The sequence below is a fragment of the Nuphar pumila genome, chromosome 10 (genome assembly GCF_984573655.1).
Source record: "Nuphar pumila chromosome 10, dmNupPumi1.hap1.1, whole genome shotgun sequence".
Taxonomy (NCBI): domain Eukaryota; kingdom Viridiplantae; phylum Streptophyta; class Magnoliopsida; order Nymphaeales; family Nymphaeaceae; genus Nuphar; species Nuphar pumila.
In genome coordinates, this window is record NC_143258.1 from 16,174,712 (window position 1) to 16,202,169 (window position 27,458).

The 27,458-nt window shown below is 36.9% G+C and overlaps 2 protein-coding genes across 5 annotated transcripts in view; one reads left to right on the plus strand and one right to left on the minus strand.

Annotated features, from left to right (window-relative positions):
• Positions 1–245: 245 nt before the first annotated feature.
• Positions 246–27,458, minus strand: part of LOC149823504 (ERBB-3 BINDING PROTEIN 1) — a 34,676-nt gene continuing 7,463 nt past the window's right edge. For 2 of the 4 annotated variants that reach the window (XM_090018890.1, XM_090018892.1), the window contains 5 exons: positions 1,511–1,726; positions 1,151–1,287; positions 944–1,035; positions 651–833; positions 246–567 (listed from right to left, as the gene is read on the minus strand). In XM_090018890.1, the coding sequence (XP_089875016.1) occupies positions 482–567; positions 651–833; positions 944–1,035; positions 1,151–1,287; positions 1,511–1,726 (714 nt within the window). In that variant the 3' untranslated portion in view covers positions 246–481. The remainder of the gene's footprint in view (positions 568–650; positions 834–943; positions 1,036–1,150; positions 1,288–1,510; positions 1,727–27,458) is intronic. The other 2 variants (XM_090018893.1, XM_090018891.1) reach the window with 1 other exon arrangement.
• On the plus strand, positions 20,537–23,677 carry LOC149823505 (uncharacterized). The gene is made up of 2 exons (XM_090018889.1): positions 20,537–23,031; positions 23,143–23,677. The coding sequence occupies exons 1-2, from the start codon at positions 21,267–21,269 to the stop codon at positions 23,529–23,531; spliced, it is 2,154 nt and encodes a 717-aa protein (XP_089875015.1). The 5' UTR covers positions 20,537–21,266; the 3' UTR covers positions 23,532–23,677.

A 27,458-nucleotide genomic window follows, 5' to 3' on the forward strand; every position in this document is an offset into this window, starting at 1 on the left:
TGAGCCACACGAAATTTTACAGCAAATAAGGACGATGGTCCATTTCTGAGAGGGGATTTAGGCAGAAGGAAAAAGGAACAGAGAAGCATGTTCCACCCCAGAAGCAGACAACTAAGGTTGAAGAAACCCATACAAACAAAGGCAAACACACAGCAAAGACATGTTAGACAACATGCAAAACAACGGGGTTAGAATGAGAAAGCTGGATGGTTAGGTCAACACTATCATAGCCAAGGAGAGTCAGGTTCGAATCACGGGCTCTCAGAGCTTCACCATCATCATTAAATATAAAAAGCAAAACAAACAAAACAGTCACTTCCTCAACGTCATCTAAATAGCTCCTCTGAACAGAACACAAACCATGCGACCCGTTACAACTACCAGCTGACCAATTTCCGTTGGAATCATCAATTTTCTTCTTTGATAAAGAAAGGGATTATATTAAAAAAACAAAAAAACAAAAAAACTGGAACTGGAATCCTTATTCTTGAGATGCTTCCTGGCCAGCAGCACCATTTGAGGTTCCATCAACAAGTTCAGGTTCCAAAGCATCTCCTTTCTTGCCTGCTGCACATAATTGAGCCGAGTGCTTTTAGTAAATGAGTCATCTTTCAAACATAAACAAAAATGAAAGGAAGGAGAGATCAGACCTTTCTTCTTCTTTCCACCTCCTTTCTTCTTGGTTTTCATCCCCAATGACAGCCACGCCTTGATTTCTTGATCGTCATCAATTGATTTTGTAGGCTGCAACTCCTGCAGAGGATGTGAAGTGATTCTATCTGATCCGTTGGGCATTAACAAAACTGTGAATTTGATATGAGCAACAAGGTCTCCTACAATGTGGCTCCACACATTTAAAGCAATTAAGTTAGTGTAAGCTGCTTGCAAAAAGTGCTTCATGTTCAAACTTTATAAAAAATAAAAAATAGAAACTTGAATTCACCAGGCTTTTCATGAAGAACAGGATATGGCTGCAGAAGTTCATGATTTACACACTCCACTAGTCCCAGTCGAGCCCGCTTCTCTTCAAAAGCTCTGCTCACAAAAGAGGCAAAAATAATTTCAGAGTAGCAAAAAATTGCAACAAAAATGTTAAGGAAAATATCATATCCGGCATGTAGTGCAACTTGAAATGGAAGGGAAGATCTACCTTGCAGTGAATGGCATTATAGGAAATCTCTGACTAATTTCACTGAAGATGAATCTTGATGATTTCATTTTTAGGTGGTAGTTCTTGTCCACGGCCCTCTTGTAGATGGTTGTTTGCCTCTCATCAAGAAGTTTAGGCTGTAATTATCAACATCATCGTAAAAGAAACTCGATTAAGACACCTAGAAAATAAAAGGCCAAAGTCTTATGTCAAAGAAGCAGCTGATCAAAAAAACAAGTAGCTATGGCAATCCCATTTCATCAAACAAAAATCAATTAAAATTAGTGAGTTCCTCAAGAAAAGCAATAAAGAATGCCGGTTAAATTCAATCCAATTACATGTAAAAGATTTCCACCTTACCTTCCCATCACCTGTGCTAGCAACTATATCAACTGCATATACTTCATTCTCTTCAAATTCTGCATCGTCAACTCTCGTCTCTGGATTGCTTACACTTAGTATGACTTTGTTCCCATCAATGACAAACTGCTTCAGTTGGTGACTGAGCACACCTTCAACAACTTTGCAATCATATGCAGCAGCAACCTTTTGGATAGCTTCTGTAACATCTTTATTCTGCAACAATGAATAGACAGTTGGAGAGAACTTCAAGGACTCATAGGGGAAAAAATGGACTAAAGCGTTGAATTTTCTCATTGATTCCAGATTAAGCAAACAAATGAGGAACACACACACATCAACTAGAAAGTAGAAACAGTAGATAAATTAGGTTAGAAATAGATTCTGCGTGAAAACAGATGAATCACAAAGTGCATGAAAGAGTGTCATAAAAGGAATTTCCAAGTTAAAGGGACTATCAAGAACCATTGAACCAAAACAATTCAGGCTGTTAAGTATCTTTATCAACCCAATATAATAAATTCATTGTTTTGTGCATTATAAAAAGAATAGACGGTTTGTGGACCTAGTCACCAGGTGGACCGTGAAAGGAAACAAGGTCCTCCAAAGATGTTCACCGAATCAACAAAATGGACACTCAAAAATACAAGTTTTAGTACAGCCATATCCCATCACCTTCATTGTTTGTAAGTCTGATGAATTAAGAAAGGAAACAAGAGTTTTGGAGCAGTTCAGATTTGCGGACCAAAGTTTAAAAACAAGAAAATAGTGGCAACCTTTATATTGCGAGAAATTGAAATTTTTATTTTTATCAGCAAAGTATTAACAAAAGATTAATTAAAAGATAAAAAAGTAGAAAAGGTATCTAATTGACAAAATATTACTTTTTCCACATTTTTTCCATAAAAAAACAATATTTTCTTGTGATAATTGACCAAGAGAGAGAAGGTTTTTGTCTCGATTATGCACAAATATAACATTTTAACTTGAGAGAAGGAAAATGTAGGTGACAAATCTAGGTCCCCTTTTTTTATAATGGACCAAAACCATTGCAAACAAACAGATGTAGTTCTGGTTAAGCCTAATCTGACCCATATCCAACGCAGCAGGTACCTAGTCAACATTGTGCTTTAACTTATTACAATAATTTTTCGCTTATGTGCATTCAGCTTCTTTCTTGTGGCAAAAGTGATGAATACACTTTTTTTTAATATTATTCAAGTTTAGGCTTAAATTTTGAATATTGTATTTTTAATAGTTTTTATATGTTATAGACTTATAGTGCAATATAATAGGTTAAACGTGTAACTTAGACCCTTTCAATGTGTTACAGTACTCAATTTCTCCATAACAACTAGCCTACTGCCCAACCTTTACCAAAAAACTCACAGGCATACGGATAAGCACTAGGCCTTAGCCTATAGTCTATTAACCGCATATAGCTATCATGTACCTAAAGATGAAAGAAGAACACCATGTATCAAGATTATTTGTCCTAGTTTTTATGGCTAGATTTTCATCATTTAAGAATTTAAGATAAAGGCTCTGTTTGGAAACTGGTATTCCGAGGGAGTTTATGGATTTGGAAAAGTGGTAGCTGCCAAATCCACTATTTAGTGCAAATATAAAGGAAAGGCTGTCACTTCCTCAAATGCATAAACTCCCATACCAGCTACCAGTTGCCGAACACCCAGCACAAAGGTAGTTTGACCATGTATCTACCAAATGTATAAATTCCCATCCCAGCTGCTAATTTCCAAACAGAGATGAAGAGATGATAGAACTTGTATAAACAGTAAAACATTCAAAAAAGAAACTGATAATGTAACATAGATTATTAGTTCTAGATGATCATGCATATATTTTTACATTTTATTCATACTATTTTATGCATGATCCATAGAAAAATCGCATTAAAAACTCATTTTTATCGTTAGTTTCAAAACATTGCTTTAAAATGAAAAATACAGGAAAATCGCACATTTCAAAGCTTACCCTATGTTTTTCAGTGTTTTGTTTAATTTAGGATTTTTTCTTACTTGTAGTTTAATTAGATTAGGAGTTAATTAATCAATTTTAGTTAGATTAGAAGTTTTACTTTTTGAAAAAATATGTTTTCCAGAGGAGACCTCTTTTGGAATTTTGAAAACAATCCAGACTTTCATAGAAATCGTGTAAACCTAATATTTTCAATATAGTATGTTTTCAACCAGATCGGACGTTTTAAACTCTGAGAAAAACGCCCCCCTCTTCTGCCTCTCTTTCTTCTCTCCCTCTTCCTACTGGTTCCTTTTCTTCCTTTCTTCTTTCTCTTCTTCCAAACCCTTTCATCGTCCGTATTTTTGTTCTTTATTCATCACTGCAGCTCAAGGAAAAGCCATCTTCTTTCTCTCAACCCTTCCATCGGAGGTAAATCGCACGATTTGCTTCTTCTCCTCCGTTTCACCGTATTTTTGTAGTTTTCATTTTCGCATATCATATCATTGCATGTAGTTTTTGTTTATTTATGGCATACGCATCACATCTAGTTTAGATTCACCATATTTTTCATCATCTAAAAATATAAAAAGAAAAAATACATAACTTAATTTAGTTCAGCCGATTTTCATGATTTTTGCAAAGGATAATAATATTTTATTCAAATCGGTATAGTAGAACGTTTTCTTATGTTTTCGTGAGTTTTACTTCAGTTTATGTCAGATCTAGGTTAGGTTAGGTTTAGGTTTAGATCAGATTTTTTTATTCTCGATATTTGTTAAATGACTTAATTAATATATATATATATATGTGTGTGTGTTAGTCAATTAGGATTTTTGTGGCTTTTTGAAATCTTTTTCGTATTTGCGTCAAGTAGAGCGTATTTATTTTATTTTATTTTTTTAAACCCAATCTTAGGTTAGTTATTGTTCAACGTATGTCATTAAGCTTTCATTAATATTAAATTAGTTTTTTTAGTTAGCTTGTTTATTAGATTAGGAAAAATCGGTAAAACATAGACTAGCGATTCTTCTTCTTCTTTTTTTGCTCAGCCACATAACGTAAACTTAATGTTTGTCATCTTTTATCAGTTGAATAACTATTTTGTTTAGTTTCAAAAGTTTTAATTCATTGCTTAGATTAGATTAAAATAATTTTTCTTTTCTTTTTTGGTGTTTAGCCGAGTTAGACGTTCTTTCAATTAGTGACTTTCCTTTAATTAATGTAGCTGATGTTAATGTTCTGGCAGTAGGTTAAACTCAGTTTTTAATTTATTTAGTCAGCTGTGAGTTTTTAATTCATGTTAAGGTTACTTAGTTTTTACTTCAATCTATGATTTAGAGTTAAGTTAGTCGTTGAATGGAAATAGTCGAGCCGTGTTGTGTTCTTTCGTTCATTTTTTTTAGATTAAATAGATTAGGTTAGGTATTATATTATTTCAAAGTTTGTTAGTTAGCTTAGTTCAATCTTGAATTTCGTAGAACATGCTTTCTTATTTGTCATTTGTTTGCTAGTAGTTATTAAGCTTATGCTTCGTTTGATAACTAGTTTTTGTTTTAGTGATTAGTGCAATTTAGTTAAGGTTTTTTTGTTACTTAACATTTTTGTGCTTTAGTTCTTGTTAGTTTTGCTACTTAGTAAGGTTAGATTAGTTAATTAGTTAGTCAACCATATTAGGCTGATTTCTTTCTTGATTTTTGGTTAACTTAGTTTCTTGATTTCTTGCTTAAGTTATAGTTAGTTGTTACAAATTAGATTCTTGTTTGTTCATAGTTGGTTTTGCTATTTTGTCGTTTAGCACTTTAGTTTGTTCCACGTTAGTTCAGCTTTTGTCACATGTGGTTAGTTTATTTCATGTTAACTTAATTCATGTTTTCATGATTTTTGGCTGAAACTAACATTGAATTTACGTGAGTTTTTGTGTTTTGTTTTGTGTTTCATTTTTTTGCTTTTGCAAGGAAGCGTTCGTTTGATTGTGCGGTGAGCCCTCGAAAGTACCCCTGAAGAGCCCTCTGAGGTACCCAAAAGGTCCCCTCAAAAGGCCCTTCAGGCCCTCGAAGAACCCCTCATAGAGCCCTCAAGAAACAATCCCAAAAGACTAAAAGAAAACCAAATGAAAGGAGAGGACTAAAGCTCAAACACTGAAGACTTGTTTTTATTTTTATATTAGGATTACTTTTATTTAATTCATTAGGTCTATAATAAAACCATTTATTTATTTGTTTAAGCCCCCTGCAGAGGGTTGTACTCTTAGTTTATTTATTTAATTAATTATTTAATTTTCAAAGCAATAAAGAGTAGCTTAGTTATTTGTGGAATACAAAGTATTTTTCTCTTTCCCTGAGTTTGACCCGGATTTCACCACTAGTGTGAACCGGTTTTTATGATTTGATGCACGGTTTGCACAAACATTTTTATTGAAAATATATTTTTAAAATTCTTTATTGAAAAAGATGCATCAAATTTTTGGCGTTGTCGCCGAGGTACGATGATTAAAATACGAGTATGCACTTTATTGCCATTGTATGTGCTCATTTACTTAGGTTGCTAGTTTATTTTCTGTTATTTGCTTAGGATTGCTAGTTTCTTGCCCTGTTTAATTGTTTAGGATTGCTAGTTTCTTTCAGTACTTAGGATCTAGAACCACGTGTTTGCAAACGCTAGATATCAGCTTACCTTTTTTACACGACCTACTTATTAGGCTTCTCCTAGGAGGTGACTGCGCACGATTGGTATCGTGCTCTTAGTTTATTTTATTTTTGTAAGATATCTGTTGGGTGCAAGCGTGTGGTGTTTTTACCACTTTTTAGTTTTATTTTTCTTTACCTCTTTGTGGTTTGGCTGCTCTGCACGTTAGGTAGATAGAAAATCAGTTCCTTAGAACGGTTGTTGCACTGGTCTACCCTTAGGTGCATGCAAGGGTGACGCTCGCTTGACTCCGAGCTTGCTGAGTTAGTTGAGGACCCTGAGTCCCTTATTAGGAGAGCTCGTCGATCCGACCCTATGGCAAAAGATCATCAGTACACTCATCTCCTGAAGGAGTATTTCGTTCCTAATGAATATACTCTTGCATCACTAGACCCGCTGTAAGAGTCCCTCATTTTGAGATAAAGGCCAGTATCATCCAAATGCTACCATCATTTAATGGCCCAAGAAATGAATACTCTTACCGTTATCTCGATGAGTTCTTCGAGATCTGCTCCACCGTGCAGATCAACAATTTTGGAGATGACGCGTTGAGGTTGACGTTGTTCTCGTTCTCCCTCAAGGCCAAAGTCAAGCACTAACTTGAAGCCCTAGACACTGTTCAGATTACCACTTGGGAACGCATACTGCGCAAGTTCCTCAAAAAAATATTTTTCAATTGGTAAGACAAATCAGTATCGATCAGTATCGAAAGACTATCACCAGTTTTTCACATATTGAGGAGAACGGTTTCATAAGGCGTGGGTGAGGATAAAAGATCTTCTCCGGAAGTGTCCCCAACACCAGGTGCCCCGTTGGCAACTGGTGCAATTGACGGGTTGACTGAAAAGAACAGTCAAATGGTTGATGTTGCCTGTGGGGGCACTTTCATGCTGAAGAGTGAGGATGATATGTGAGCCCTGTTTAAGACCTTTAGTGAGAAATCAATGCACCACGCTTCAGCCTCACGATCTGAGAGGGTTACACCTGCCCCTTTTGGAGCCAAGAAGGCTGGTATATTCGAATTAGGGACAAACCTTAAGTTGCATAACAAGGTCGACTTGCTAACCCAGAAATTGGATCAGTTGTTGTCGAATCTCTCCTCAGTCATGCAGGTGTGTGCGTTGTGTGCTAGCCCAGCACACCATGTCTTTGACTGTCCCATGGCGCCACAGTACCCTGAGTTTGTCCATGAGCAAGCTCAGATAGCGCACGGTTTCGCCAAGTCCGCACCCAACCCTTTTTCCAACACCTATAATCCGGGCTGGCATAACCATCCCAATTTCTCGCGGAGAAATTCACAAGTCAAACCCTCCATCCCTTTCTCAAAACCAACCCAGGCAAGGCGGTTATGCGCATGGTTTTCAAAGATCTAGCTACCCCTAGCCCAGCCTTCCTATAGTCAGCCTTTGTCCCAAGAGCTTGCTTCTAGCCAATCCTTCGAGGACAAGATGTTGCAGGCTTTCTCGGACCTCAAGGCGAACTTGAGTTCCCACACGCACTCCATTGCGAAACTTGAGACACAGATAGGGCAGCTCGCCGAAGCGCTTAGCAGGCGAAGCGAAGGGGTGTTACCTAGCCAACCGTTGGTTAACCCTAGGGGTAAGGAGCTAATGCATGGCCTGCACATGACATACGCTCATCAACAGCAGGCTCAAGCGACTATAACCCTCAGGAGCAGGAAGCAATATAGAGCGAGGGAGGCTGCAGAAGCGAGAGATCTAGTGAAAAACAGTCAGTCCCTACTGACATACGTCAGAAAAGCGAGAAGGCTTCTCCATCTAAGCCTTCCAAGTCCTATATCCCCAAAGCCCTCTTTCCTGAGGCGTTAGAGAGACCGAAGTCATTCGGCAAGCAGGGAGTGAACATGCAAGAGATGCTTGAAATTTTCAAGCACGTTCAGATAAACCTCCCCTTGCTAGATGTCATCCAGCAAGTCCCTGCATACGCAAAGTTCCTTAATGAGCTTTGTACGCAGAAGAGGAAGTTGAGGTCCCATGTGCCGAAAAAGATTTATTTAACTGCGCAAGTGAGTGTGGTGTTATAGCACCAAACCCCACCAAAGCTCAAGGACCCAGGGACTCCCATTATTTCTCGGAGACATCAATGTTGAGTGTGTCATGCTCGACCTTGGGGCAAGTGTGAATATCTTGTCGGGTTTCTTTTATAACAAATTCAGACTAAAGGAGATGAAGCAGATACCTATGACTATGCAGCTGGCAGACAGATCGATCAAGGTCCCGCGAGAGATTCTTGAAGATGTTCTGGTCAAGGTAGAAGACTTCAACTTCCCTGTTGACTTTATCAACTTGGATATGGAGGGAGTGGATGATATGAGGCAGACCCCCATCATTTTAGGTCGCCCCTTCCTGGCCACCGCCAATGTGTGCATCAATTGCCGCACAGGCGCAATGAATGTTTCATTCGGCAACAGGAAGATGAAGTTGAACATTTTTCACGCCATGATGGGCCCTACAGATGATGAGGCTTCTTTCGAGGTCAATCTCATTCAGGACCTCATGGAAGCGGAACATGTTTGGACATTGAGTGATCCACCTCAGGAGGAGGTTGATGAATCACTCAAGGGAGAGAGCCTGAAATTGATTGATAGACGGTCCGATGAGCTGAATTGAACCTGGCATTTTGACCCACTCCCTGAGTTGGCGGAGAAGCCTGCCCAACCTTCCATTGAGAGTCTGCCCGAACTTGAGTTAAAGCCCTTACCAACCTCGCTTAAGTATGCCTTTTTAGGCAAGGATCGGACTCTCGCCATCATCGTTTCCGCAGACCTGACTGGCACTCAGGAGTGTCAGCTTCTGCAGGTCTTGCATGAGCATAAGGAGGCGATTGGATGGTCGGTGGCAGATCTGAAGGGTATAGACCCCTCCTTTTGCATGCATCGGATTATCATGGACGAGGGTGCCAAGCCCTCCAGAGAGATGAAAAAGTGGTAGAATCCCTACATGAAGGAGGTAGTCAAATGGTTGGATGCAAGGATCATTTATCCATCTCCGATAGTCAGTGGGTGAGCCTCACCCACGTTGTCCCCAAAAAGTTAGGGCTCACCGTTGCGCTGAATGAGAAAGGAGAGAGCGTGCCCATGAAGACTACCACAGGGTAGCGAGTATGCATTGATTATAAGAAGTTGAGCAGTACAACGTGGAAGGGTCACTTCCCGTTGTCGTTCATCGATCAAATTTTGGAGAAACTCGCCGGCCAACATTATTTCTGCTTCCTGGATGGTTATTCAGGATACAATCAGGTGGTCGTTCACCCCGAGAACCAGGAGAAGAAGACGTTCACCTGCCCATATGGCACTTTTGCATTTAGGAGAATGTTGTTCGGGCTTTGCAATGCCCCGGCAACATTTCAGCGATGTATGATGGCGATCTTTTCTCACATGGTAGATGACATCCTTAAGATTTTCATGGACGACTTTTCGGTTTATGGCTCTTCATTTGACGATTGTCTCCAGAAGTTATCGAGAGTGCTGAAGCGTTGTATGGAAACAAATTTTGTGCTTAGCTGAGAAAAGAGTCATTTTATGGTACAACAGGGGATTGTTCCTAAACATATTGTGTCTGAGAAAGGGATTGAGATCGATAAGGCCAAAGTAGAGTCGATTGCCAAATTATCTCCACCGACCTCTGTGCGACAAGTACGTTCATTCTTAGGGCATGCAGGTTTCTATAGGCGGTCATCAAGGATTTTATCAAGAATTTTAGACCGTTATGCAACCTGCTCTAAAAAAACCAGTCGTTTTGTTTTGATGATGCCTGTCTGAAAGCATTTCTATCTTTGAAGGAGGCCCTGACCACAAGTCCCATCCTTCGTTCCCCCGATTGGTCAGTGTCATTTGAGATCATGTGTGGCGTTTTCGATTACGAGGTTGGAGTCATTATTGACCAGAAGATCGAACAGAAATCCCATGTCATTTATTATGCTACCAAGACCCTCTCTGATGCTTAGATGAACTATACGGCCATTGAGAAGGAATTGCTAGCTATAATATTTGCCCTTGAGAAGTTCTATACGTATTTATTGGGCTCCAAGGTCATCGTTTACTTGTATCATGCCGCCCTGCGGACCTGCGGTACTTGATGAGTAAAAAGGATGCCAAGCAGCGACTCATCTGTTGGATCCTCTTGCTACAAGAATTTGATCTTGAGATTCAAGATAAGAGTGGATGCGAGAATCTTGTAGCAGATCATCTGTCCAGACTAACCGTGGAGGCATCCACTTATCAGAGGGACAGATTGATGATTCCTTCCCGGATGAGCAGCTTCTTCATGTCAAGCATCTGCTCTGATTCAGGCATATCATCAACTTCTTGGTGACCAGAGAGTTCCCTGCGCATTGGAACAGGAATAAGCGAGATCGTTTTCTGACGCAAGTGAAACATTATTTCTGGAAGGATCCAGAGTTGTTTTGATTATGTCCCGATCAGGTGATTCGATAGTGCGTCCCCGAGGAGTTCGTGGCATGTGGAGGCCACTTTTCTAGCCAGAAGACCGCTGTGAATGTCCTCCAGTCTAGATTTTGGTGGCTGACACTTCATAGAGATGCTTATGATTTTTGTCGGAGGTGGTTACTCTTTCAGCAGACAGGGAGCATTTCCAAGCGCGATATGATGTTTCCTTCTTCCCATTCTTGTCATTGAGATTTTTTATGTGTGGGGTATCGACTTTATGGGTCCCTTCCCGCCATCGTTCGATTTTGTTTACATTTTAGTGGTGATCGATTATGTGTCCAAGTGGGTCGAGGTCGTGGCCACCCGGACCAATGATCATAAAGAGGTGCTTCAATTTATCAAGCACAATATGTTTAGTAGGTTCAGTGTCCCGAGAGCGATGATTAGTGATGGGGGTAAGCACTTTAAGAATGTGGATGTTGCTTCCTTACTCAGGAAGTATTCAGTACATCACTGGATTGCTACACCATACCATCCACAGACGAGTGGCCAGGTCGAGGTCTCCAACAGGGAGATCAAGCGAATTCTTAAAAAGACAGTCCAACCAAACTAAAAGGACAGGTCCCAGCGCCTTAACGATGCCTTATGGGCATAGAGGACTGCTTTCAAGACTCTGATTGCCATGTCCCCATACCGATTGGTTTTTGGGAAGCCATGTCATCTCCCCGTTGAGTTGGAGCACAAGGCATATTAGGCGATTAAGAAGTTTAATTTTGATATAGAACAAGCTGACGCAGAGCCTAAACTACAGATGAGTGAGCTTGAGGAGTTGTAAAATGATGCTTACGAGAGTGCCAAGATCTACAAGGCTCAAACGAAGCATTTTCATGATCAACACATTTTGAGGAAACAGTTTGAGCCTGGTGAGAGGATCTTGGCTTTATAATTCGTGTCTCCATCTTTTTCAAGGGAAGCTGAAGTCCAGATGGGATGGCCCGTTCATAGTCCACAGTTTTTCCACATGGAGCTATTGATATTTTGGACCCTCAAACGGGCAGTATTTTCAAGGTCAATGGGAAACGGCTGAAGCCCTATATTTCTGATGTTGTGGTTAGTCAGGACATTAAGGTCATTGACCTCGTTGATGAGTGAGGCAGTACACAGTGTTTGTATGTTGTATTCTTAGGATTAGATTTTTTGTTCTTTCGTAGTTTTCTTAGGATGCATTTGTTTATTTATTTGTTCATGAGTGAATGTTCAATCATGTAAGCATTTTTATGCATTCAGACATGTGGAATCTTCACAGAGCCAGTCGAGGGCAGCATCAAGTACGATTCCACAGTGCATATTAGGTGACTTTCTCCTATTCCTTTTGTTTCTCATGTACGAATGCAAGCATAGGGGAGTGCCACCGGGGACAGTGTAGTTTGCACACCCAAAGTTTTTCTATCTTTGTACTTGCACATTGATGAAAACTCATAAAAATTTGGGTTTTTAAGGAATGAGTTTGATCTTATATAAATGCTTTACATAATCTAATGTTTTTAGAGAATTTTTAAACCCCACAAAAAAATTTCTGATACTGATCTAGAAAAAATTTGGTTATTTATGTGGATTTCAAAGAAATGGCGATAGATGGACGCTGGAGTTTATTTTGAATCATAAGTATGAATATGCATGGTTTATTTTTGAAAACTAAGCAAATGAACAACATTGAAAAAGAAGAGCTCAAAAGTGAAAAAGATCATACGTTTAGCTGTTTGATCTCTTCGTATTCCCCAGTAGCTAAGCTCAGACACAAGTTGAAGTATTTGATTCCCATGTCAAAAAGGATAATGAAGGAAGTCATTTTTTTGTCTAAGTTAATATCTGTGGCCTATTTTGTTCGAGCAAGTAGAGCCTTAGAGGTGTTTACACCTAGGGCCCTAAAGTCATCTGGTTTGGGAGTCACCGTCCCGAAAGCCCGTTACATGAACTTTATAGAGAACCTAATAGATGTTGACATTGCACATGACAAGAAGCAAGCTATACGTGAACTATGAAAATGGAAGGTTTAGTGACTCAAAGTAATTAAGTTCGAGGGAAACGCTGTATCTGGTGCCCTAAGGTCGTCTGGCCTGGGAGTCACTGACCCAAAGCTCGTTAAATGGGTCACGAAACTGAAAATTTGAAATAATGCTTAACAAAAAGAAAGAAAAAGTATGAAAAAATTGAAAATCTGAAGAAAAAAAATTAAGAGCAAGAAAGAAAAAGTTCACTGCTTAAGAATAAGTATTAAGAAAACCTGTGTCCAGAAAGCACATAAGTGAGGATAAGAAAATGATGACATGTATACATTTGATTTTCTAAGAATAAAGCATAAATGATTATGATATTTAGAAAATTAAAAGAAATAGTTTTACTCTGTGGTGGCATATAAAAGACTCTAATTATGTTTTAAAAGTATAATGGCATGAAATATTCGTGAAAACAAACTTCTTAGTGGACTAATGCTTCTTGAATTGAAATCTTTATGAATACATGACAGAGATGTTTGTGGGTAGCATCAGTGCAAACCCTCAAAAGACCTTACTCGTCCACTGGGGTAACCCAGGGGTTTAAAGGGCTTATTGCATACGCTAAATGCAACTGTGATTCCTACGAAAGTGAGTTAGGCTTTTGTCTTTGTTAGTTTGTTATTTTTTATTTTTGCTTCAATTTGCTCAGGCTTAGCAAACAATAAGCATGGGGGAATTTGATCGTGCATATATTTTTTACATTTTATTCATACTATTTTATGCATGATCCATAGAAAAATCTCATTAAAAACCTATTTTTATCATTAGTTTCGAGAAATCACTTTAAAATAAAAAATACAGAAAAATTGCATATTTCAAAACATACGCTACATTTTTCAATGTTTTGTTTAGTTTAGGATTTTTTTCTAACTTATAGTTTAATTAGATTAGGAGTTAATTAATCAATTTTAGTTAGATTAGAAGTTTTACTTTTTGAAAAACACGTTTTCTAGAGGAGACCTCTTTTGAAATTTTTGAAAATCATCCGAACTTCAATAGAAATCGTGTAAACTTAATATTTTCAATATAAATAGTATGTTTTCAACCAAATCAAACGTTTTTGCCTATGAGACAAACGCCCCCCTCTCTTCTCTCTACCTACTGGTTCATTTCTTGTTCTTCCTTTCTTCTTTCTCTTCTTCTCTTCTTCTAAACCCATTTATCGTCAGTATTTTCGATCTTTACTCGTCGGGGAGTTGTCTGCAGCTCAAGAAAAAGCCATCTTTCTCTCAACCCTTCCATCGGAGGTAAATCGCACGATTTGCTTCTTCTCCCCCGTTTCACCGTAGTTTTGTAGTTTTTGCTTTTGCATAGCATATATCATATCATTGCATCTAGTTTTTGTTTATTCATAGCATAGGTATCACATCTAGTTTAGATTCATTATATTTTTCATCATCTAAAAATATAAAAAGAAAAAAATACATAGCTTAATTTAGTTTAGTTGATTTCTTGATTTTCGCATAGGATAATAATATTTTATTCAAATCGGTACATTTAGTAGAACGTTTTCTTATGTTTTCGTGAGTTTTACTTCAGATTATGTCAAATCTAGGTTAGGTTTAGGTTTAGATCAGATCTTTTTTATTCTCGATATTTGTTAAATGACTTAATATATATATATATGTTAGTCGATTAGGGTTTTCATGGCTTTCCGAAATCTTTTTTGTATTTGCGTCAAGTAGAGCATATTTATTTTATTTTATTTATTTAAACCCAGTCCTAGGTTAGTTAGTTATTGTTCAATGTATGTCATTAAGCTTTCATTAATATTAAATTAGTTTTTTTTTAGTTAGCTTGTTTATTAGAATAAGAAAAAACGGTAAAACATAGACTAGTGTTTCTTCATTTTTTTTACTCAGCCACATAACGTAAACTAAATGTTTCTCATTTTTTATCAGTTGAATTACTATTTTTTTTTAGTTTCAGAAGTTTTAATTCATTGCTTAGATTAGATTAAAATATTTTTTCTTTTTTTTTTTTGTGTTTAGCCGAGTTAGGCGTTCTTTCAATTAGTGAGTTTCCTTTAATTAATGTAGCTGGTGTTAATGTTCTGGCTGTAGGTTAAACACAGTTTTTAATTTATTTAGTCAGCTGTGATTTTTTAATTCATGTTAAGGTTACTTAGTTTTTACTTCAATCTGAGATTTAGAGTTAAGTTAGTCGTTGAATGTTAATAGCCGAGCCGTGTTGTGTTTTTTCGTTCATTTTTTTCGATTAAAAAGATTAGGTTAGGGTATTATATTATTTCAAAGTTTGTTAGTTAGCTTAGTTCAATCTTGAATTTGTACAGCATGCTTTCTTATTTGTCATTTGTTTGCTAGTAGTTATTAAGCTTATGTTTTGTTTGATAGTTAGTTTTTGTTTTAGTGATTAGTACAATTTAGTTAAGGTTTTTTTGTTAGTTAACGTTTTTGTGCTTTAGTTCTTGTTAGTTTTGCTACTTAGTAAGGTTAGATTAGTTAATTAGTTAGCCATATTAGGCTGATTTCTTTCTTGATTTTTGGTTAACTTAGTTTCTTGATTTCTTGCTTAAGTTATAGTAGTTGTTACAAATTAGATTCTTGTTTGTTCATGGTTAGTTTTGCTATTTTATCTTTTAGCATTTTAGTTTGTTCCAAGTTAGTTCATCTTTTGTTACATGTAGTTAGTTTAAGTTTATTTCATGTCAGCTTAATTCATGTTTTTGTGATTTTTGGCTGAAACTAACATTGAATTTCCGTAAGTTTTTGTGTTTTGTTTTGTGTTTCGTCTTTTTGTTTTTGCAGGGAAGTGTTTGATTGTGTGGTGAGTCCTCGAAAGTACCCCCGAAGAGCCCTTTGAGGTACCCAAAAGGCCCTTCAGGTCCTCAAAGAACCCCTCAGGGAGCCCTCAAGAAACAATCCCAAAAAGACTAAAAGAAAACCAAATGAAAGGAAGGGACTAAAGCCCAAGCACTAAAGACTTTTGCTTTCATTTTTAGATTAGTATTTCTTTTATTTAATTCACTGTGTCTATAATAAAACCATTTATTTATTTGTTTAAGCCCTCTGCAGAGGGTCGTACTCTTGGTTTATTTATTTAATTAATTCTTTTATTTTTCAAAGCAATAAAAAGTAGCTCAATTATTTGTGGAATACAAAGTATTTTTCCCGTTCCTTGAGTTCGACCCGGTCTCCACCACTCGTGCAAGTCGGTTTTTATTTATTTGGTGTCTGGCTTTCATATTGTTTTTACATAAAATATTGCTTTAAAAATCGTTTTCATAAAATTCACACCACCAGACATTTTTATTGTAATTGAATGACGCAAAACATTAAGGGAGATAGTATAGCAAATTTCTTGGAACTTTTATCAAAACATCAGATTATAATGTAGTTAATAAACTTGGTTAAAAATACCAAGATGATTTGAAAGGATGGGATGTATTTACAGATTGCAAAGACAAGTATAGGTGGCGATAAGCTCCAGCAAGCTCAATCAAGGCTTGGCTCAGGCTTGCTCAAGCCAAGATCAAGTTTGAAAGTAGGCTTACCAAAAGCTCAATATGCTCATCAACAAAAAAACCCAAGTTAAAATACAAATATACTTCACAATATTATTAATTACATTTATAAATCATGATATTTGTGTTTATTAATTAATGAATGCTACTGAATGCAATATATGATTTCCAATCTCATTAAACAAATAAAATAAGAAACATGGAGTTGCCTTTTAATATTTTGACATAAGATGTAATATTATTGCTGCAGCATTTGCATTGATCTATCATATGGAAAGTCATAGATCATCAAGCTTTAGTGCACCTTTTTATTACATTTGCAAAAAGTTCTATCTAGACTGACCAAGACTGAGGTCGACTAAACCAGTTATCAATCCAATCTTGAACCACAAGCAAGGGCACAACTCAGCTTAAATGCACAGTTATGAAGGTGAATGCCATATATTGCAAGACTTGCTAGTGGATAAAAAAGACAGAAACATGTAAAGGATAAAATGCAAACTTCAAGAACAAGGAAAAATATTAAATAGACATTGAAAGCTATAAGTTAACAAAACAGGAACACAAGAAAAGTCATCAACTATAGGATCATTAGTCAAATGGAAGCTAAGGATATCAAGGATGATATGGATAGATACCAAAGGATCATAGTGACATGTATGAAAAGTACTTTATGACTCATTAAGTTATGAATAGAGAAATGAAGTAAATCAAGAAAGAGAACATAATAATGAAATGATTGGTCAAGTCCCATAAATATGGCAACAGCCATAGCAAGAATGAAGGAAAACAGAGCATTCAGGTTCAGACAATGATGTTTATAAAGGAAAAAAGGCCATGCCCAACTTGGACTAAGCATAAAACTAGTGTCATGTCAACTACAAAGACATCAAAGTCATGAGCATACTATGAAGACTGTCATATGGATATGGCTATAGATACTTTTATGAAGTTTTCCAGTATGACAAGTATATAAGGGGATACAGTACGGGAGTAAAATAGGACTATTAGTGTGACATAGGTTAAAAGTGTCAAACATAACTATCTATGTCACACAGATGCTTCGCTTAGCATGTGTATCCCATGTCAACACTACACAACATTGGGACGCTTCCAGAATACGACATCATGAACATAGTTAACCCAGTTTCACACAGTCAACAGCCTTATCTATGTTCTTTTATGATCTTATTTATTTATTTTGCACTTGAGTTTTTTTAAATTTGTCATCAATTACATTACATTTCAATTTCAACCTATGTCACACGGACTCGGCTCCAAGGTCGACGCACCCGCGTCAACACGCACCGACACGGGTGCGGCTCGGACTCGGTCCGACCCTGGGTGTGGTCAACGCACCCAGGGTCATTTTGATCCATTTTTTTGGATTTTTTTTTTAATTCTGGGCTACAGAATTTAAAAAAAAAATCAGGGGGGGGGGGAACCCCCCCCCCCCCCCCTCCTGTAAGGAAAAAAACCCTGAATCAGGCTTCACAACTCATCACCTGTCCCCTAATAGGCACAACTTTGACCGAGTCTTATATATATATATATATATATATATATATATATAGCCGAGTCCCCGTGTCCAAAATTTTTTAAATTGTGCCGCACCCGCACCCATGTGACATAGATTTCAACTTAATTTTATTAGTTGATGTTCCTAATTATAGTGATTTAGAATTGTGGTTTTATATGCACACTCAGATACATAGATGCATCTATGTGTGTGTACAGCAACGGATGAGCCTCCATGACCTAATTTTTTAAAATTAATGTACCAAGAATATCCACATCATGTCCCGCTCCCGCAATCCGCATCCATATGACATAGATGACTATAGAGCATCATGCATGCAAAGCCTTAAAGTGCTCAGTACACGGGCATATAACTAAAAGAAAAATCAAAACACAAAAGCATTTCACTTCTTTTGAGGAGTATTTAACATATTTTTCTTCCCTAACTCATCATTCAAATATAAAAAGTAATTATACAAATTCAAAATAAATCAAGATGTCATAGCATAACATTAGACAATAATAAAACTAAACAAAATTTCTCTTAATCCTAAAATGAGAAAGAAGCCTTAAACTAAAGTCAATCATCATTATGTTGTGACATTATTGAAAAAAAAAAGACCAACTTAGGATCAAGTGTCAGCTAATGTCAAACTTCATTTATGGATGTCCCAATCAGAGTTACCGGAAACGCCTATAGAATAGGGGAAGCGCGCTTCCCCGGGACGCGTTTCGGAAGCGCGAAACGCAGCGCTTCCGAAACGCGAGGGGAAGCGCAGGTTCAATTGAGGAAGCGCGTCCCCCTTTAAAGGGAAGCGCGTCCCCCTTTAAAGGGGTACGCGTACCTCTTTAAAGGGGTACGCGTACCTCTTTAAAGTGGTACGCGTACCCCTTTAAAGGGAAGCGCGTCCCCCTTTAAAGGGGTACGCGTATCCCTTTAAAGGGGGACGCGTACCCCTTTAAAGGGGGACGCTATTATGGAAAGGTCGTGTTTGCCCTTAAAATTTTTTTTTTTTAAACATGAATATATTTTTTACCGAGGTTAAAATGGGTATTTTATAAAACCCGTGAAAAAATAAAATCAAAAGGGGCTTAGGGTTTTGTTTTTTCACGCGTTCCGACTCCTCTCTCTCTCTCTCTCTCTCTCTCTCTCTCTCTCTCTCTCGAGTTTTCGGCGAGCTCCGAGTTCCGGCGACCTCAAAAAATTCCGGTGGCCTCCACCGACTTCCGAAGATGAAGATGTTCACCTTCAGGTACGCTATCCCCCTCTCTCACGCTCTGTCACTCTCTCTATCTCTCTGTCGTGCGAGCTCCCCTCCAGTCAGCAACACTCTCGGTGTAGATCTATCGCAGGGTTTTTTTTTCAGGGTGTATATCAGGGTTCCTCTGTCTCCACCCGGCACCAGCACCAGCACCATGAAGAAGAAGTGCGAAACATGGGGGGTGCCCTTGCCTCAGCCACCAGCAGCCATGAGAGAGGAAGAGAGAGTCCACGGACAGAGGTCATGACCTTTGTCTTAGCCATTTAAAGACCACTGACCAACTTGGTGTGGGTCTGAACTCTGAAGACTCTGAACCAGACTGAGTCGACCAAGGCCACTCAGTCCAGGTCTGGCGGGTTTGCACCCAGACCAACTTGATCTGGGTGTGACCCAAACCGACAATGTACTCGTAATGCAGCCCTTCAACAGCCGATCAGAACGCCTCCATGCGACATATGTAGGATTCAACGCACTCTTAATTGTTCCTTCACTGTTCTCTTAGACAGTGGCCGACGACATAGGAACTTCACCGGTCAAAAACCCTTGAAGGTCTTGGCTTTCAACAAGAGCCATAACTTGAGTCTTCCACAAGAGAAAGTTGTCTTGGGTGAGTTTATGAAAAACGAAGTTAAAGATGTTTAGATTGAAGGGATATGGGTAAAGGTTTGAAGGTGATGAAGATGCGGCCATGGTGCTGACACAACTCTTACACAGATCGCTCTGAAACCATAAACAAAAAACAAGAACAGAAAACACAAAGGTATACGTGGTTCGGTTCAAAGGAACTTACGTCCACGGAGAAGAAAACAGGAGGCTGTGTATTATGTTTTGTCAAGAATAGCGACAGCTTTTATACATTCTATCTTACTGTTTTCAACACTCCCTAAACAGTAAGGTTTATCAGCTTGGCAGCCTTTTAGATGACCTTTAAAAATATGATAGGTTTGCCACTCAGTCCAGGTCTGGCGGGTTTGCACCCAGACCAACTTGATCTGGGTGTGACCCAAACCGAGTGTGGTCAAAAGAAAAAAATAATAAAAATAAAAACAAAAAAATATGGAAAATTGAGGCAATGACTATTTTCTTCATGGTGCTGGTGCTGGTGCTGGTGCCGGGTGGAGACAGAGGAACACCCTCTATCTTCCGCCCCCTCTTTTCCTCACAGTGGGCGATAGGGACAGAGGGTGGCCCTATGTCCTCCCCCCTTTCTCCCTTTTTTCAGACGATGTTGACAACCACTGTGGTTTTTGACTCGTCTATTTCTCATAACTATCAAGGGTTTTTTTGTTCCTGTAGATCAAGGGTTTGTTTGTAGTTTTTTTAGTTTCTAATTCATTATCGCAGCCGTTTTTTTTATTCATTCTGCATGAAGCAGTGGGTTGTTTTTTATTGTCTCCATGATACTAGTCTATTGATAGCGTAAGAAATGTAATATTAACTTCTTATCTAAACAGATGGTATGCATTCGTCACAAAACTTTTCTGATATAGCTGGCTGATGGATTGTTAATTTGCATTGGCCATTATGTGTTGTAGCTTCTTATTTAACTCTTCAGTTGTTTATGATATGATGGTGATAGTGTATGTGGAAGTTCATTTTATACTTCATCAGTTGGCAAAGAAAATCAGTGCACCGGATGGGGTGGAAGTATCATTAGAGATAACATGATATTGTTGATGGTTTTAATGATCTTAACTATTCTACACTGATGAATAATTTTTTTGCTAATTGGTGTATAACGGGTATAATATGCAATATTATTGTTTTATTGGAGAGCATTTGAGTGTGCTGTTCCCACATTTTAAAAGCTATTTATTCAGTCCGACGTACAGTGAGAGGCTGAGAGCTGCTGGAGGATGTGAGCTGGTACAAATAGTAAATGAACATTATCATGAAGAAGATAACCGTAATGATTTAGAACCTCAGTTCTAAGTCTATTGTCTCAGAGATCAATGTTTGCCAAGGCTGGTAGCACTTTAATGTTCTCCATTTGTGCAAAATTAAGTTGATGGGTACTTGGAGAATTTCCCAATGAGTCGGGTATTGAACTTTAGTGGAGTCCTGAAAGAAAACTGGATTTATATGTTCTTGATCTGATTTAGCAGTTCAATCAAACTATTCTCTCTCTCTATATTCTCAGTTATTTATGTTGCTTGTTTCTTATTAGAACTTGAAGTGCCTGTTTGAGTATTTAGTTCAGTGATAGTCAGATTGCACGTAATTTCCCCCCCTTTTTTAGCTTAGTCTTTTGTTTACATCCCCATGCTTTGTGTTCTTCACTCTCCATTATTTACTGTTAATAATAGCTTTTTTTAAGTGTTTTAGGTTGATTCTGATACTTTTATGATGCAGATATATTTGCATGTTCTTTGCTTCATTAATGACCATCTCAAGCTATGATCACGATAATTCTGATGACGATGACGATTCTTTGTACAATTTGGAGCATGAATCATCTAGTGGTGTTGGGAAGGGCGAGAAGAGATCTTCTGCTTGTCCATATCAGTTTGAGGACCGAAACGAAAATTTTTTTGATGAGGAAGATGAAGAAGAATATGACTTGGATGACTACTATTTTGAAGATGACCAAGATGATGAACCGCCTAGCATGCATAAAACAACAGTGCTATGGCGCCATGTATTGAAACAAAAGAAGAGTGGGCAAGGAAAGCAAGGTGGAACCCAAGTTTTTATGTGCAGGCACTGCAAAAATATTTATCATGGGTCATATACTCGAGTTTTTGCACATCTCATGGGATCTCCAAAGGGACAAAGTGTTGGGATTGCCTTTTGCCCTGAAGTTGCAAAAAATGCAGAATTGGCAAAAAAAATTAAGAGGCAAGTTCGTCGAGTGGAGGTTTCATCAAGTGCATTTGAGTTGAGGAGATCAAGAATTGATACTCCGAAGAAGCCTATTAGTATGACTACATCATCTAGTGGAAGCCAAAAAACAGTTGATATTCGTGATACCTTTAAAAAGGTAGAAAGAGATGATGTAGATCACAAAATTATCAGATTTTTGTGTGCAAATGGCATACCTTTCAATGTGCTTCGATCACCATATTGGGAAGAGATGATATCTGCAGTTAGTAAAGTGCCCGGATATAAACCCCCATCATATGAAAAAGCGCGAACAACGTTGCTTGACAGTGAGAAAGAGTGTGTTCACAGGGAGTTAAATGAATTTCGAGAAAAGTTTGAGGAGTTTGGAGTTTCCATTGTCTCAGACGGTTGGACAAATATCAAGAACAAACACTTGATAAATATACTTGCCTCAAACTGTTTTGGTTCGATGTTCTTATATGCAAGCGATTTTTCTAATGTGCAACAGTCAGCTGCAAACATTGCCGAGTTTTTGAAGACGGGATTTAAACTTGTGGGGCCTTCTAATGTAGTGCAAGTGATTACAGACAAAGCAGCAAATTGCAAGTTAGCAGGTGAAGAATTAAAACAAACGTACAAGTATATTTTTTGGTCACCTTGTGTTGTGCACACACTTAATTTGATCTTCAAGGATTTGGCACATGAGTTTCATTGGTTGGGAGAAACATATTTGCAGAGTAAAGAAATTGTGAAGTATATCACAAATCATTCAAAAGCACTAGCAATCTTTAGAAGCAATGAAAAATTAGAATTAATAAAGATTGCAAAAACAAGGTTTGCTTCACATTATACTACTTTGAAACGCTTGCTTGATGTGAGGGAGAGCTTAAGGCTCACAGTAATTTCAGATAGATGGAGTGATTGGAAGCAATCATGCACAGATGAAATTATGAAAAAAAGGGCTTTTACAACAGAAACAACTGTTCTTGATGAAGAATATTGGGATTCTGTACGTTTAGCATTATTGATTACAAAACCCATCTACAAGATGATTAAATTTTGTGATCAGGAAGGCCCTATAATTGGTGAAGTGTATGAAGGCATGGACAACATGTTGGGGGAAATCAAAGACAATCTAAAAGGACAACCAGATTTATATGAAAAGATTCATAAGATTGTCTCAAATAGATGGGACAGAATGAATGTGCCTCTCCATAGTCTAGCCCACATGCTTACTCCAAAATATTACGAGTCGGAGTATCTCAAAATCCCAGCAGCAGGAGGGGTCAAACGAGTTTCTCCTGGTAAAAAATTAATTCTATCTATTTAATAAAGTTTAAAGTTAAATGATTTAATTATTTTATTATTTCATTTGCATTTCTCTTGTTATAGTTACTAAACATTTTTTTTTGCAGAAAAGGATAATGATATCTTAGACGGTGCAATGCTTGCGCTTGAAGTCATATCTTCTGGAAATGAAGAGTTATCTACACTTTATAGGTCACAACTTATGGCTTTTTCATCAAGAAGTGGAAGATTTAGCCGAAATGCAGCACGAATAGATGCACTGAATCCTACAATGTCAGTGCTTAATTGGTGGCGTTTTTATGGTGGTGATACACCGGAGTTGAGAGCATTAGCCATTAAGGTTTTATCTCAACCTATTAGCACATCTTCTGCAGAAAGAGTGTGGAGCACCTATAGTTACATTCACAATGTTAAAAGAAATAGGCTCAATGAAGATCGTGCTGATACCTTAGTGTATATTCATTCCAATCTTCGATTGATTGACAGGTATAATTAAACTGTGTTGTACTTTTGTTTTGGTATTTTTTTTTCTCTTTTTTTATCATTGATTGTTTATTAGCATTCATATTTTATATTCTTGTTATAAAAGGTGCAACAATCGCTATAAAGAAGGGCCTAGTCGAAAATGGGATATCAATCCAGAACTTCCTATTGTAGAAGAAAATACGTTGAGATTAGAGGATATGCGATGGAGAGATTTGGATGATAGTGCACAACAATCAAGCACTATTTCCAAATCCAAACATAAAGATGCACAACCAAGAGCTCCATTACCTCCAATAATTATACGTACAAATGAAGTTCAAGAGGATACAAATCAATCCATCAGAGCTAGTAGAACTGCAGATATACAAGAGCGACCATCAGTTCCTCATGGTCGGATTGATCGTTTCTTTAGCCGGAGACCTAGGCAAGGTATGTTGATATTGTGTTTTTTATATTTTAAATTATGGTTTTTGAACATTTTAACTTTTTAACGTATTCATTATAGGAAATGAAGGAAGGAGCAGAAGACATGGACGTGGAGGACAAGATGCACGTGATGATGCAGAAAGTTCGCGATCTATTGCTGACTTGAAGGGGAAGAGAAAGATGACAGATTAATGAACTCTTGAATTATTATTTTTTTTTTATGATGTAGTTGGAGTTGTCCAACTTAAAAACTTTTATGTTACTTTTTTGTCATGGTCTTATAATATTTTTTTGGTATACTTTTATTTTGAATCTTGCATGATGAAGTGAAGTAGTGGATTATGTTAATTTTAAGGTTAGACTTAGAGTTTAGAACATTGTAGCTTATAATTTATAATTTAGAAATTTATAGTTTCTTAGGTCGCTTCCGGTTCGCTTCCTATGTCGCTTCCGAGACGCTTCCTATGTCGCTTCCGAGACGCTTCCCGGTTCGCTCCTAAGTGGTCCCACGCTTCCCGCTTCCTAAATTTTTGAAAGTGCCTCGCTTCCCGCTTCCGCTTCCCGTATCGCTTCCCGCTCCCGCTTCCTCGACTGGCAACTCTGGTCCCAATATCCAAACGATCCACTCTTAATTAAAAATTGAAAATTAAAATGAAATAAAACAAAATCTTTAACTCTTTTCGACATGACAGTATGAATTCAATCTTTTGTCAAGAAAACATGATAGAAGGGCTGATTCCAAACAAATTGACCATGATAAACACATTTCCAAAGACGGATTGAGTCAAACTTGCACTTATGAATTTCAACTCATTGATATCGTTATGCACACACATTTCCAAAGACAGATTGAGTCAAACAACTTGCACTTATGAATTTCAACTCATTGATATCGTTATGCACAACACACACATATTATAAAAACAACCAAAAATGAAAAAAAAAGAAAGAAAAAGAACACTCATTTGTATGTAATGGAAACATGACCAAATGCTAACCCCACATGCATTTATACATACACATACATAGATGCATGTATACATACACACATATATAAATAGAGAGAGAGAGGGTTCATCTGACATTAGTTTAATTGTATTTAGCATTAGCTGCAATCAACTGACTGAAATAATCAAAATACCCTTAAAAGCAACAGTATTTTAAAAAATACATGATCACTTTTCGAGTACAAAAACTTTCACTTTTCAAATTCAAATTTGCAAGTACAACTTTTTACTTTCTTGATAAAGGTGTTTGACTTTTTGTTTCCCTCCAAATCAAAAGACTTATGTTATCCAAAAAAAGTTTGCTTTTGGTATTTTGGTCATTTCAACCAGTTGAATGCAATTAATGTTAAATACAACTAGTTTAATGTTAGGTAAACCCACAATTCTATGTCACCTGGGTACGGGTGCAGGTGCAGGTACGGAGACACGGCAATTCCAAAAAAATTGTGGGTATGGGGACATGGCTAAATATATACTGAAAAATATAAATTATATATCTAAAATATATATTATATATTGAAAATATAAATTATATATATAATATAATATAATATTGGACATGCGAAATGTCGTGTCAGATACCCGTATCTGTGTTGACACGGGTACGGCACCCAAAGTGCCATGTCACAGTATCTTAGACCCATATCTATATCTATATCAGTGATATTTTGAGAATATCACGAAAAATACAGATATTTTAAGGTAGTTGATATTAAAGGAAATATCTCGCAATATTTTCAAAATATCGCAATAATATCACAATATTTTTGAGAAAAAAAATTATATTTTAAGTTTGCATTTCCTATTTTTCTGTTTCTCTTATATTTTTAAACTTGTTTCTTTATATTTTTGGAAGAAAAATAATGCAAAACTTATTATTTTCTTATCTTTTTGGCTATTATTGTAATATCATGTATCTTTTTATGATTTTTAAACTAAGTATTTAATGAAAACAATAAAATCGTGAGAAAATATCTTTAAAAATAGGTGACATCAACTGGGTCTAGGCAAGACCTTGATGAGTCAATTAAAGTTTGAGAAAAAAATTGTTTTTAACCTTTAAATTTGAGCAAAATTAAGGTTAAATTCAGGCAAAATTCAAAGGTGAAAATCAGGTATTTATGTCTCGTAAGTCTAAGCACATTGGTGCCCTATTTTTCTGAAATTGAGTTATGGTTGGCCCAAAAATTGCGTTTTTCAAAAATAATAGGCCTCTATTTTTGCCTTTTTCTAGATTGGAACGAACTGGATCTGCTCTGTTTGATCCAAGTTAATATAGATATGGACCTAATCCATGACCCATATTAACTAGAATCTGATTCAGGTAGGATCCATATGGATTTGGATCTGGATTCAAAATCCATATATGGCCAATTTAAAAAAGAAAAAAAAAAGAGAAGAAGAAAAAGAGGAAGGAGAGGAAGAAAAACATTTTTTCTCACCATTCATAAGGTATGGGGTTCTCTATAAGTTCGTACGGGAAAAAATATGTATAAACTAATTTTATGTGTAAGTTCAGATGGAAAAAAAATCTTATTCAAAAAATATTACATTTTCATGCATATATACATGTATGTGATTATTTCTTGAGGTATCGATTTCCCTAAAATAATAAGTTCTGAAAAATCATGGTTTTTGGTATTCATAAATATCGATTTTACTTGTTTTGATATGAGCATGCCAGCAATTTTTCCCTGCTTAAGCATGTGCTCAATTTTTGTTGATTTTTTATATGAATAGATACATGTTGTCAATTTATTTTCAAGCATGATATATATATATATATATATATATATATATATATATATATATATATATTGCCATGGTCAATCTTGCTATTTGATGACTTTCCTGGAAATTTATTGATTTAACAGTTTTGGTATGGGAGCAGGCTTATCAGACCTGTTGATCTTTTAAGAGCATCTGATCAGGCTACCGATGTGTTTGCATGTCGATCTGTGTGAGCATGAGCAATCCGATCAAATCGGCCACTATGTGTTGTGTGTACAGTCTGATCAGACTTGCCATGTGAATGTAGTCTGATCAAACCTGCAATAGGTGAGTTTTGATGTTGTTATCAGACTTTTCTATATGCTAGTGTTTTTATGATTGTTATCAAATTTAACTATATGTTATTTTTTATGTTGTTTTTAGACTTGATTATATGCTATTTTAATGTTGATCAGACTTGACTACATATTATTTTGGATGACTACTATCAAACTTGCCAAATATGTTGTTTTGGTGCTAATTAGCATATATGCAAGTATGTTGTTTTTTAGGATTGTTTTCATATATGCCCATATGAGTTTTTTTATGTTGTTTTAGATATATTGATATGTGTATTCTCGTGCAATCTAATCTGTCAGTGTCTATGCATGAGCAATCTGATCAGATTTGCCAATGTATTTTGTGCATGAGCAATCTGATCAGATTTGCCAATGTATTTTGTACATGTGCAATCTGATCAGACTGCCAATGTATGTTGATGTGCAATCTGATCA

Coding starts and splice junctions, on each gene's coding strand:
- LOC149823505 (XM_090018889.1), top strand. CDS start 21,267: ATGTTCTTTGCTTCATTAATGACCATCTCAAGCTATGATCACGATAAT. Junction 23,032..23,142: donor GGTCAAACGAGTTTCTCCTG/GTAAAAAATTAA, acceptor TTTTTTTTGCAG/AAAAGGATAATGATATCTTA.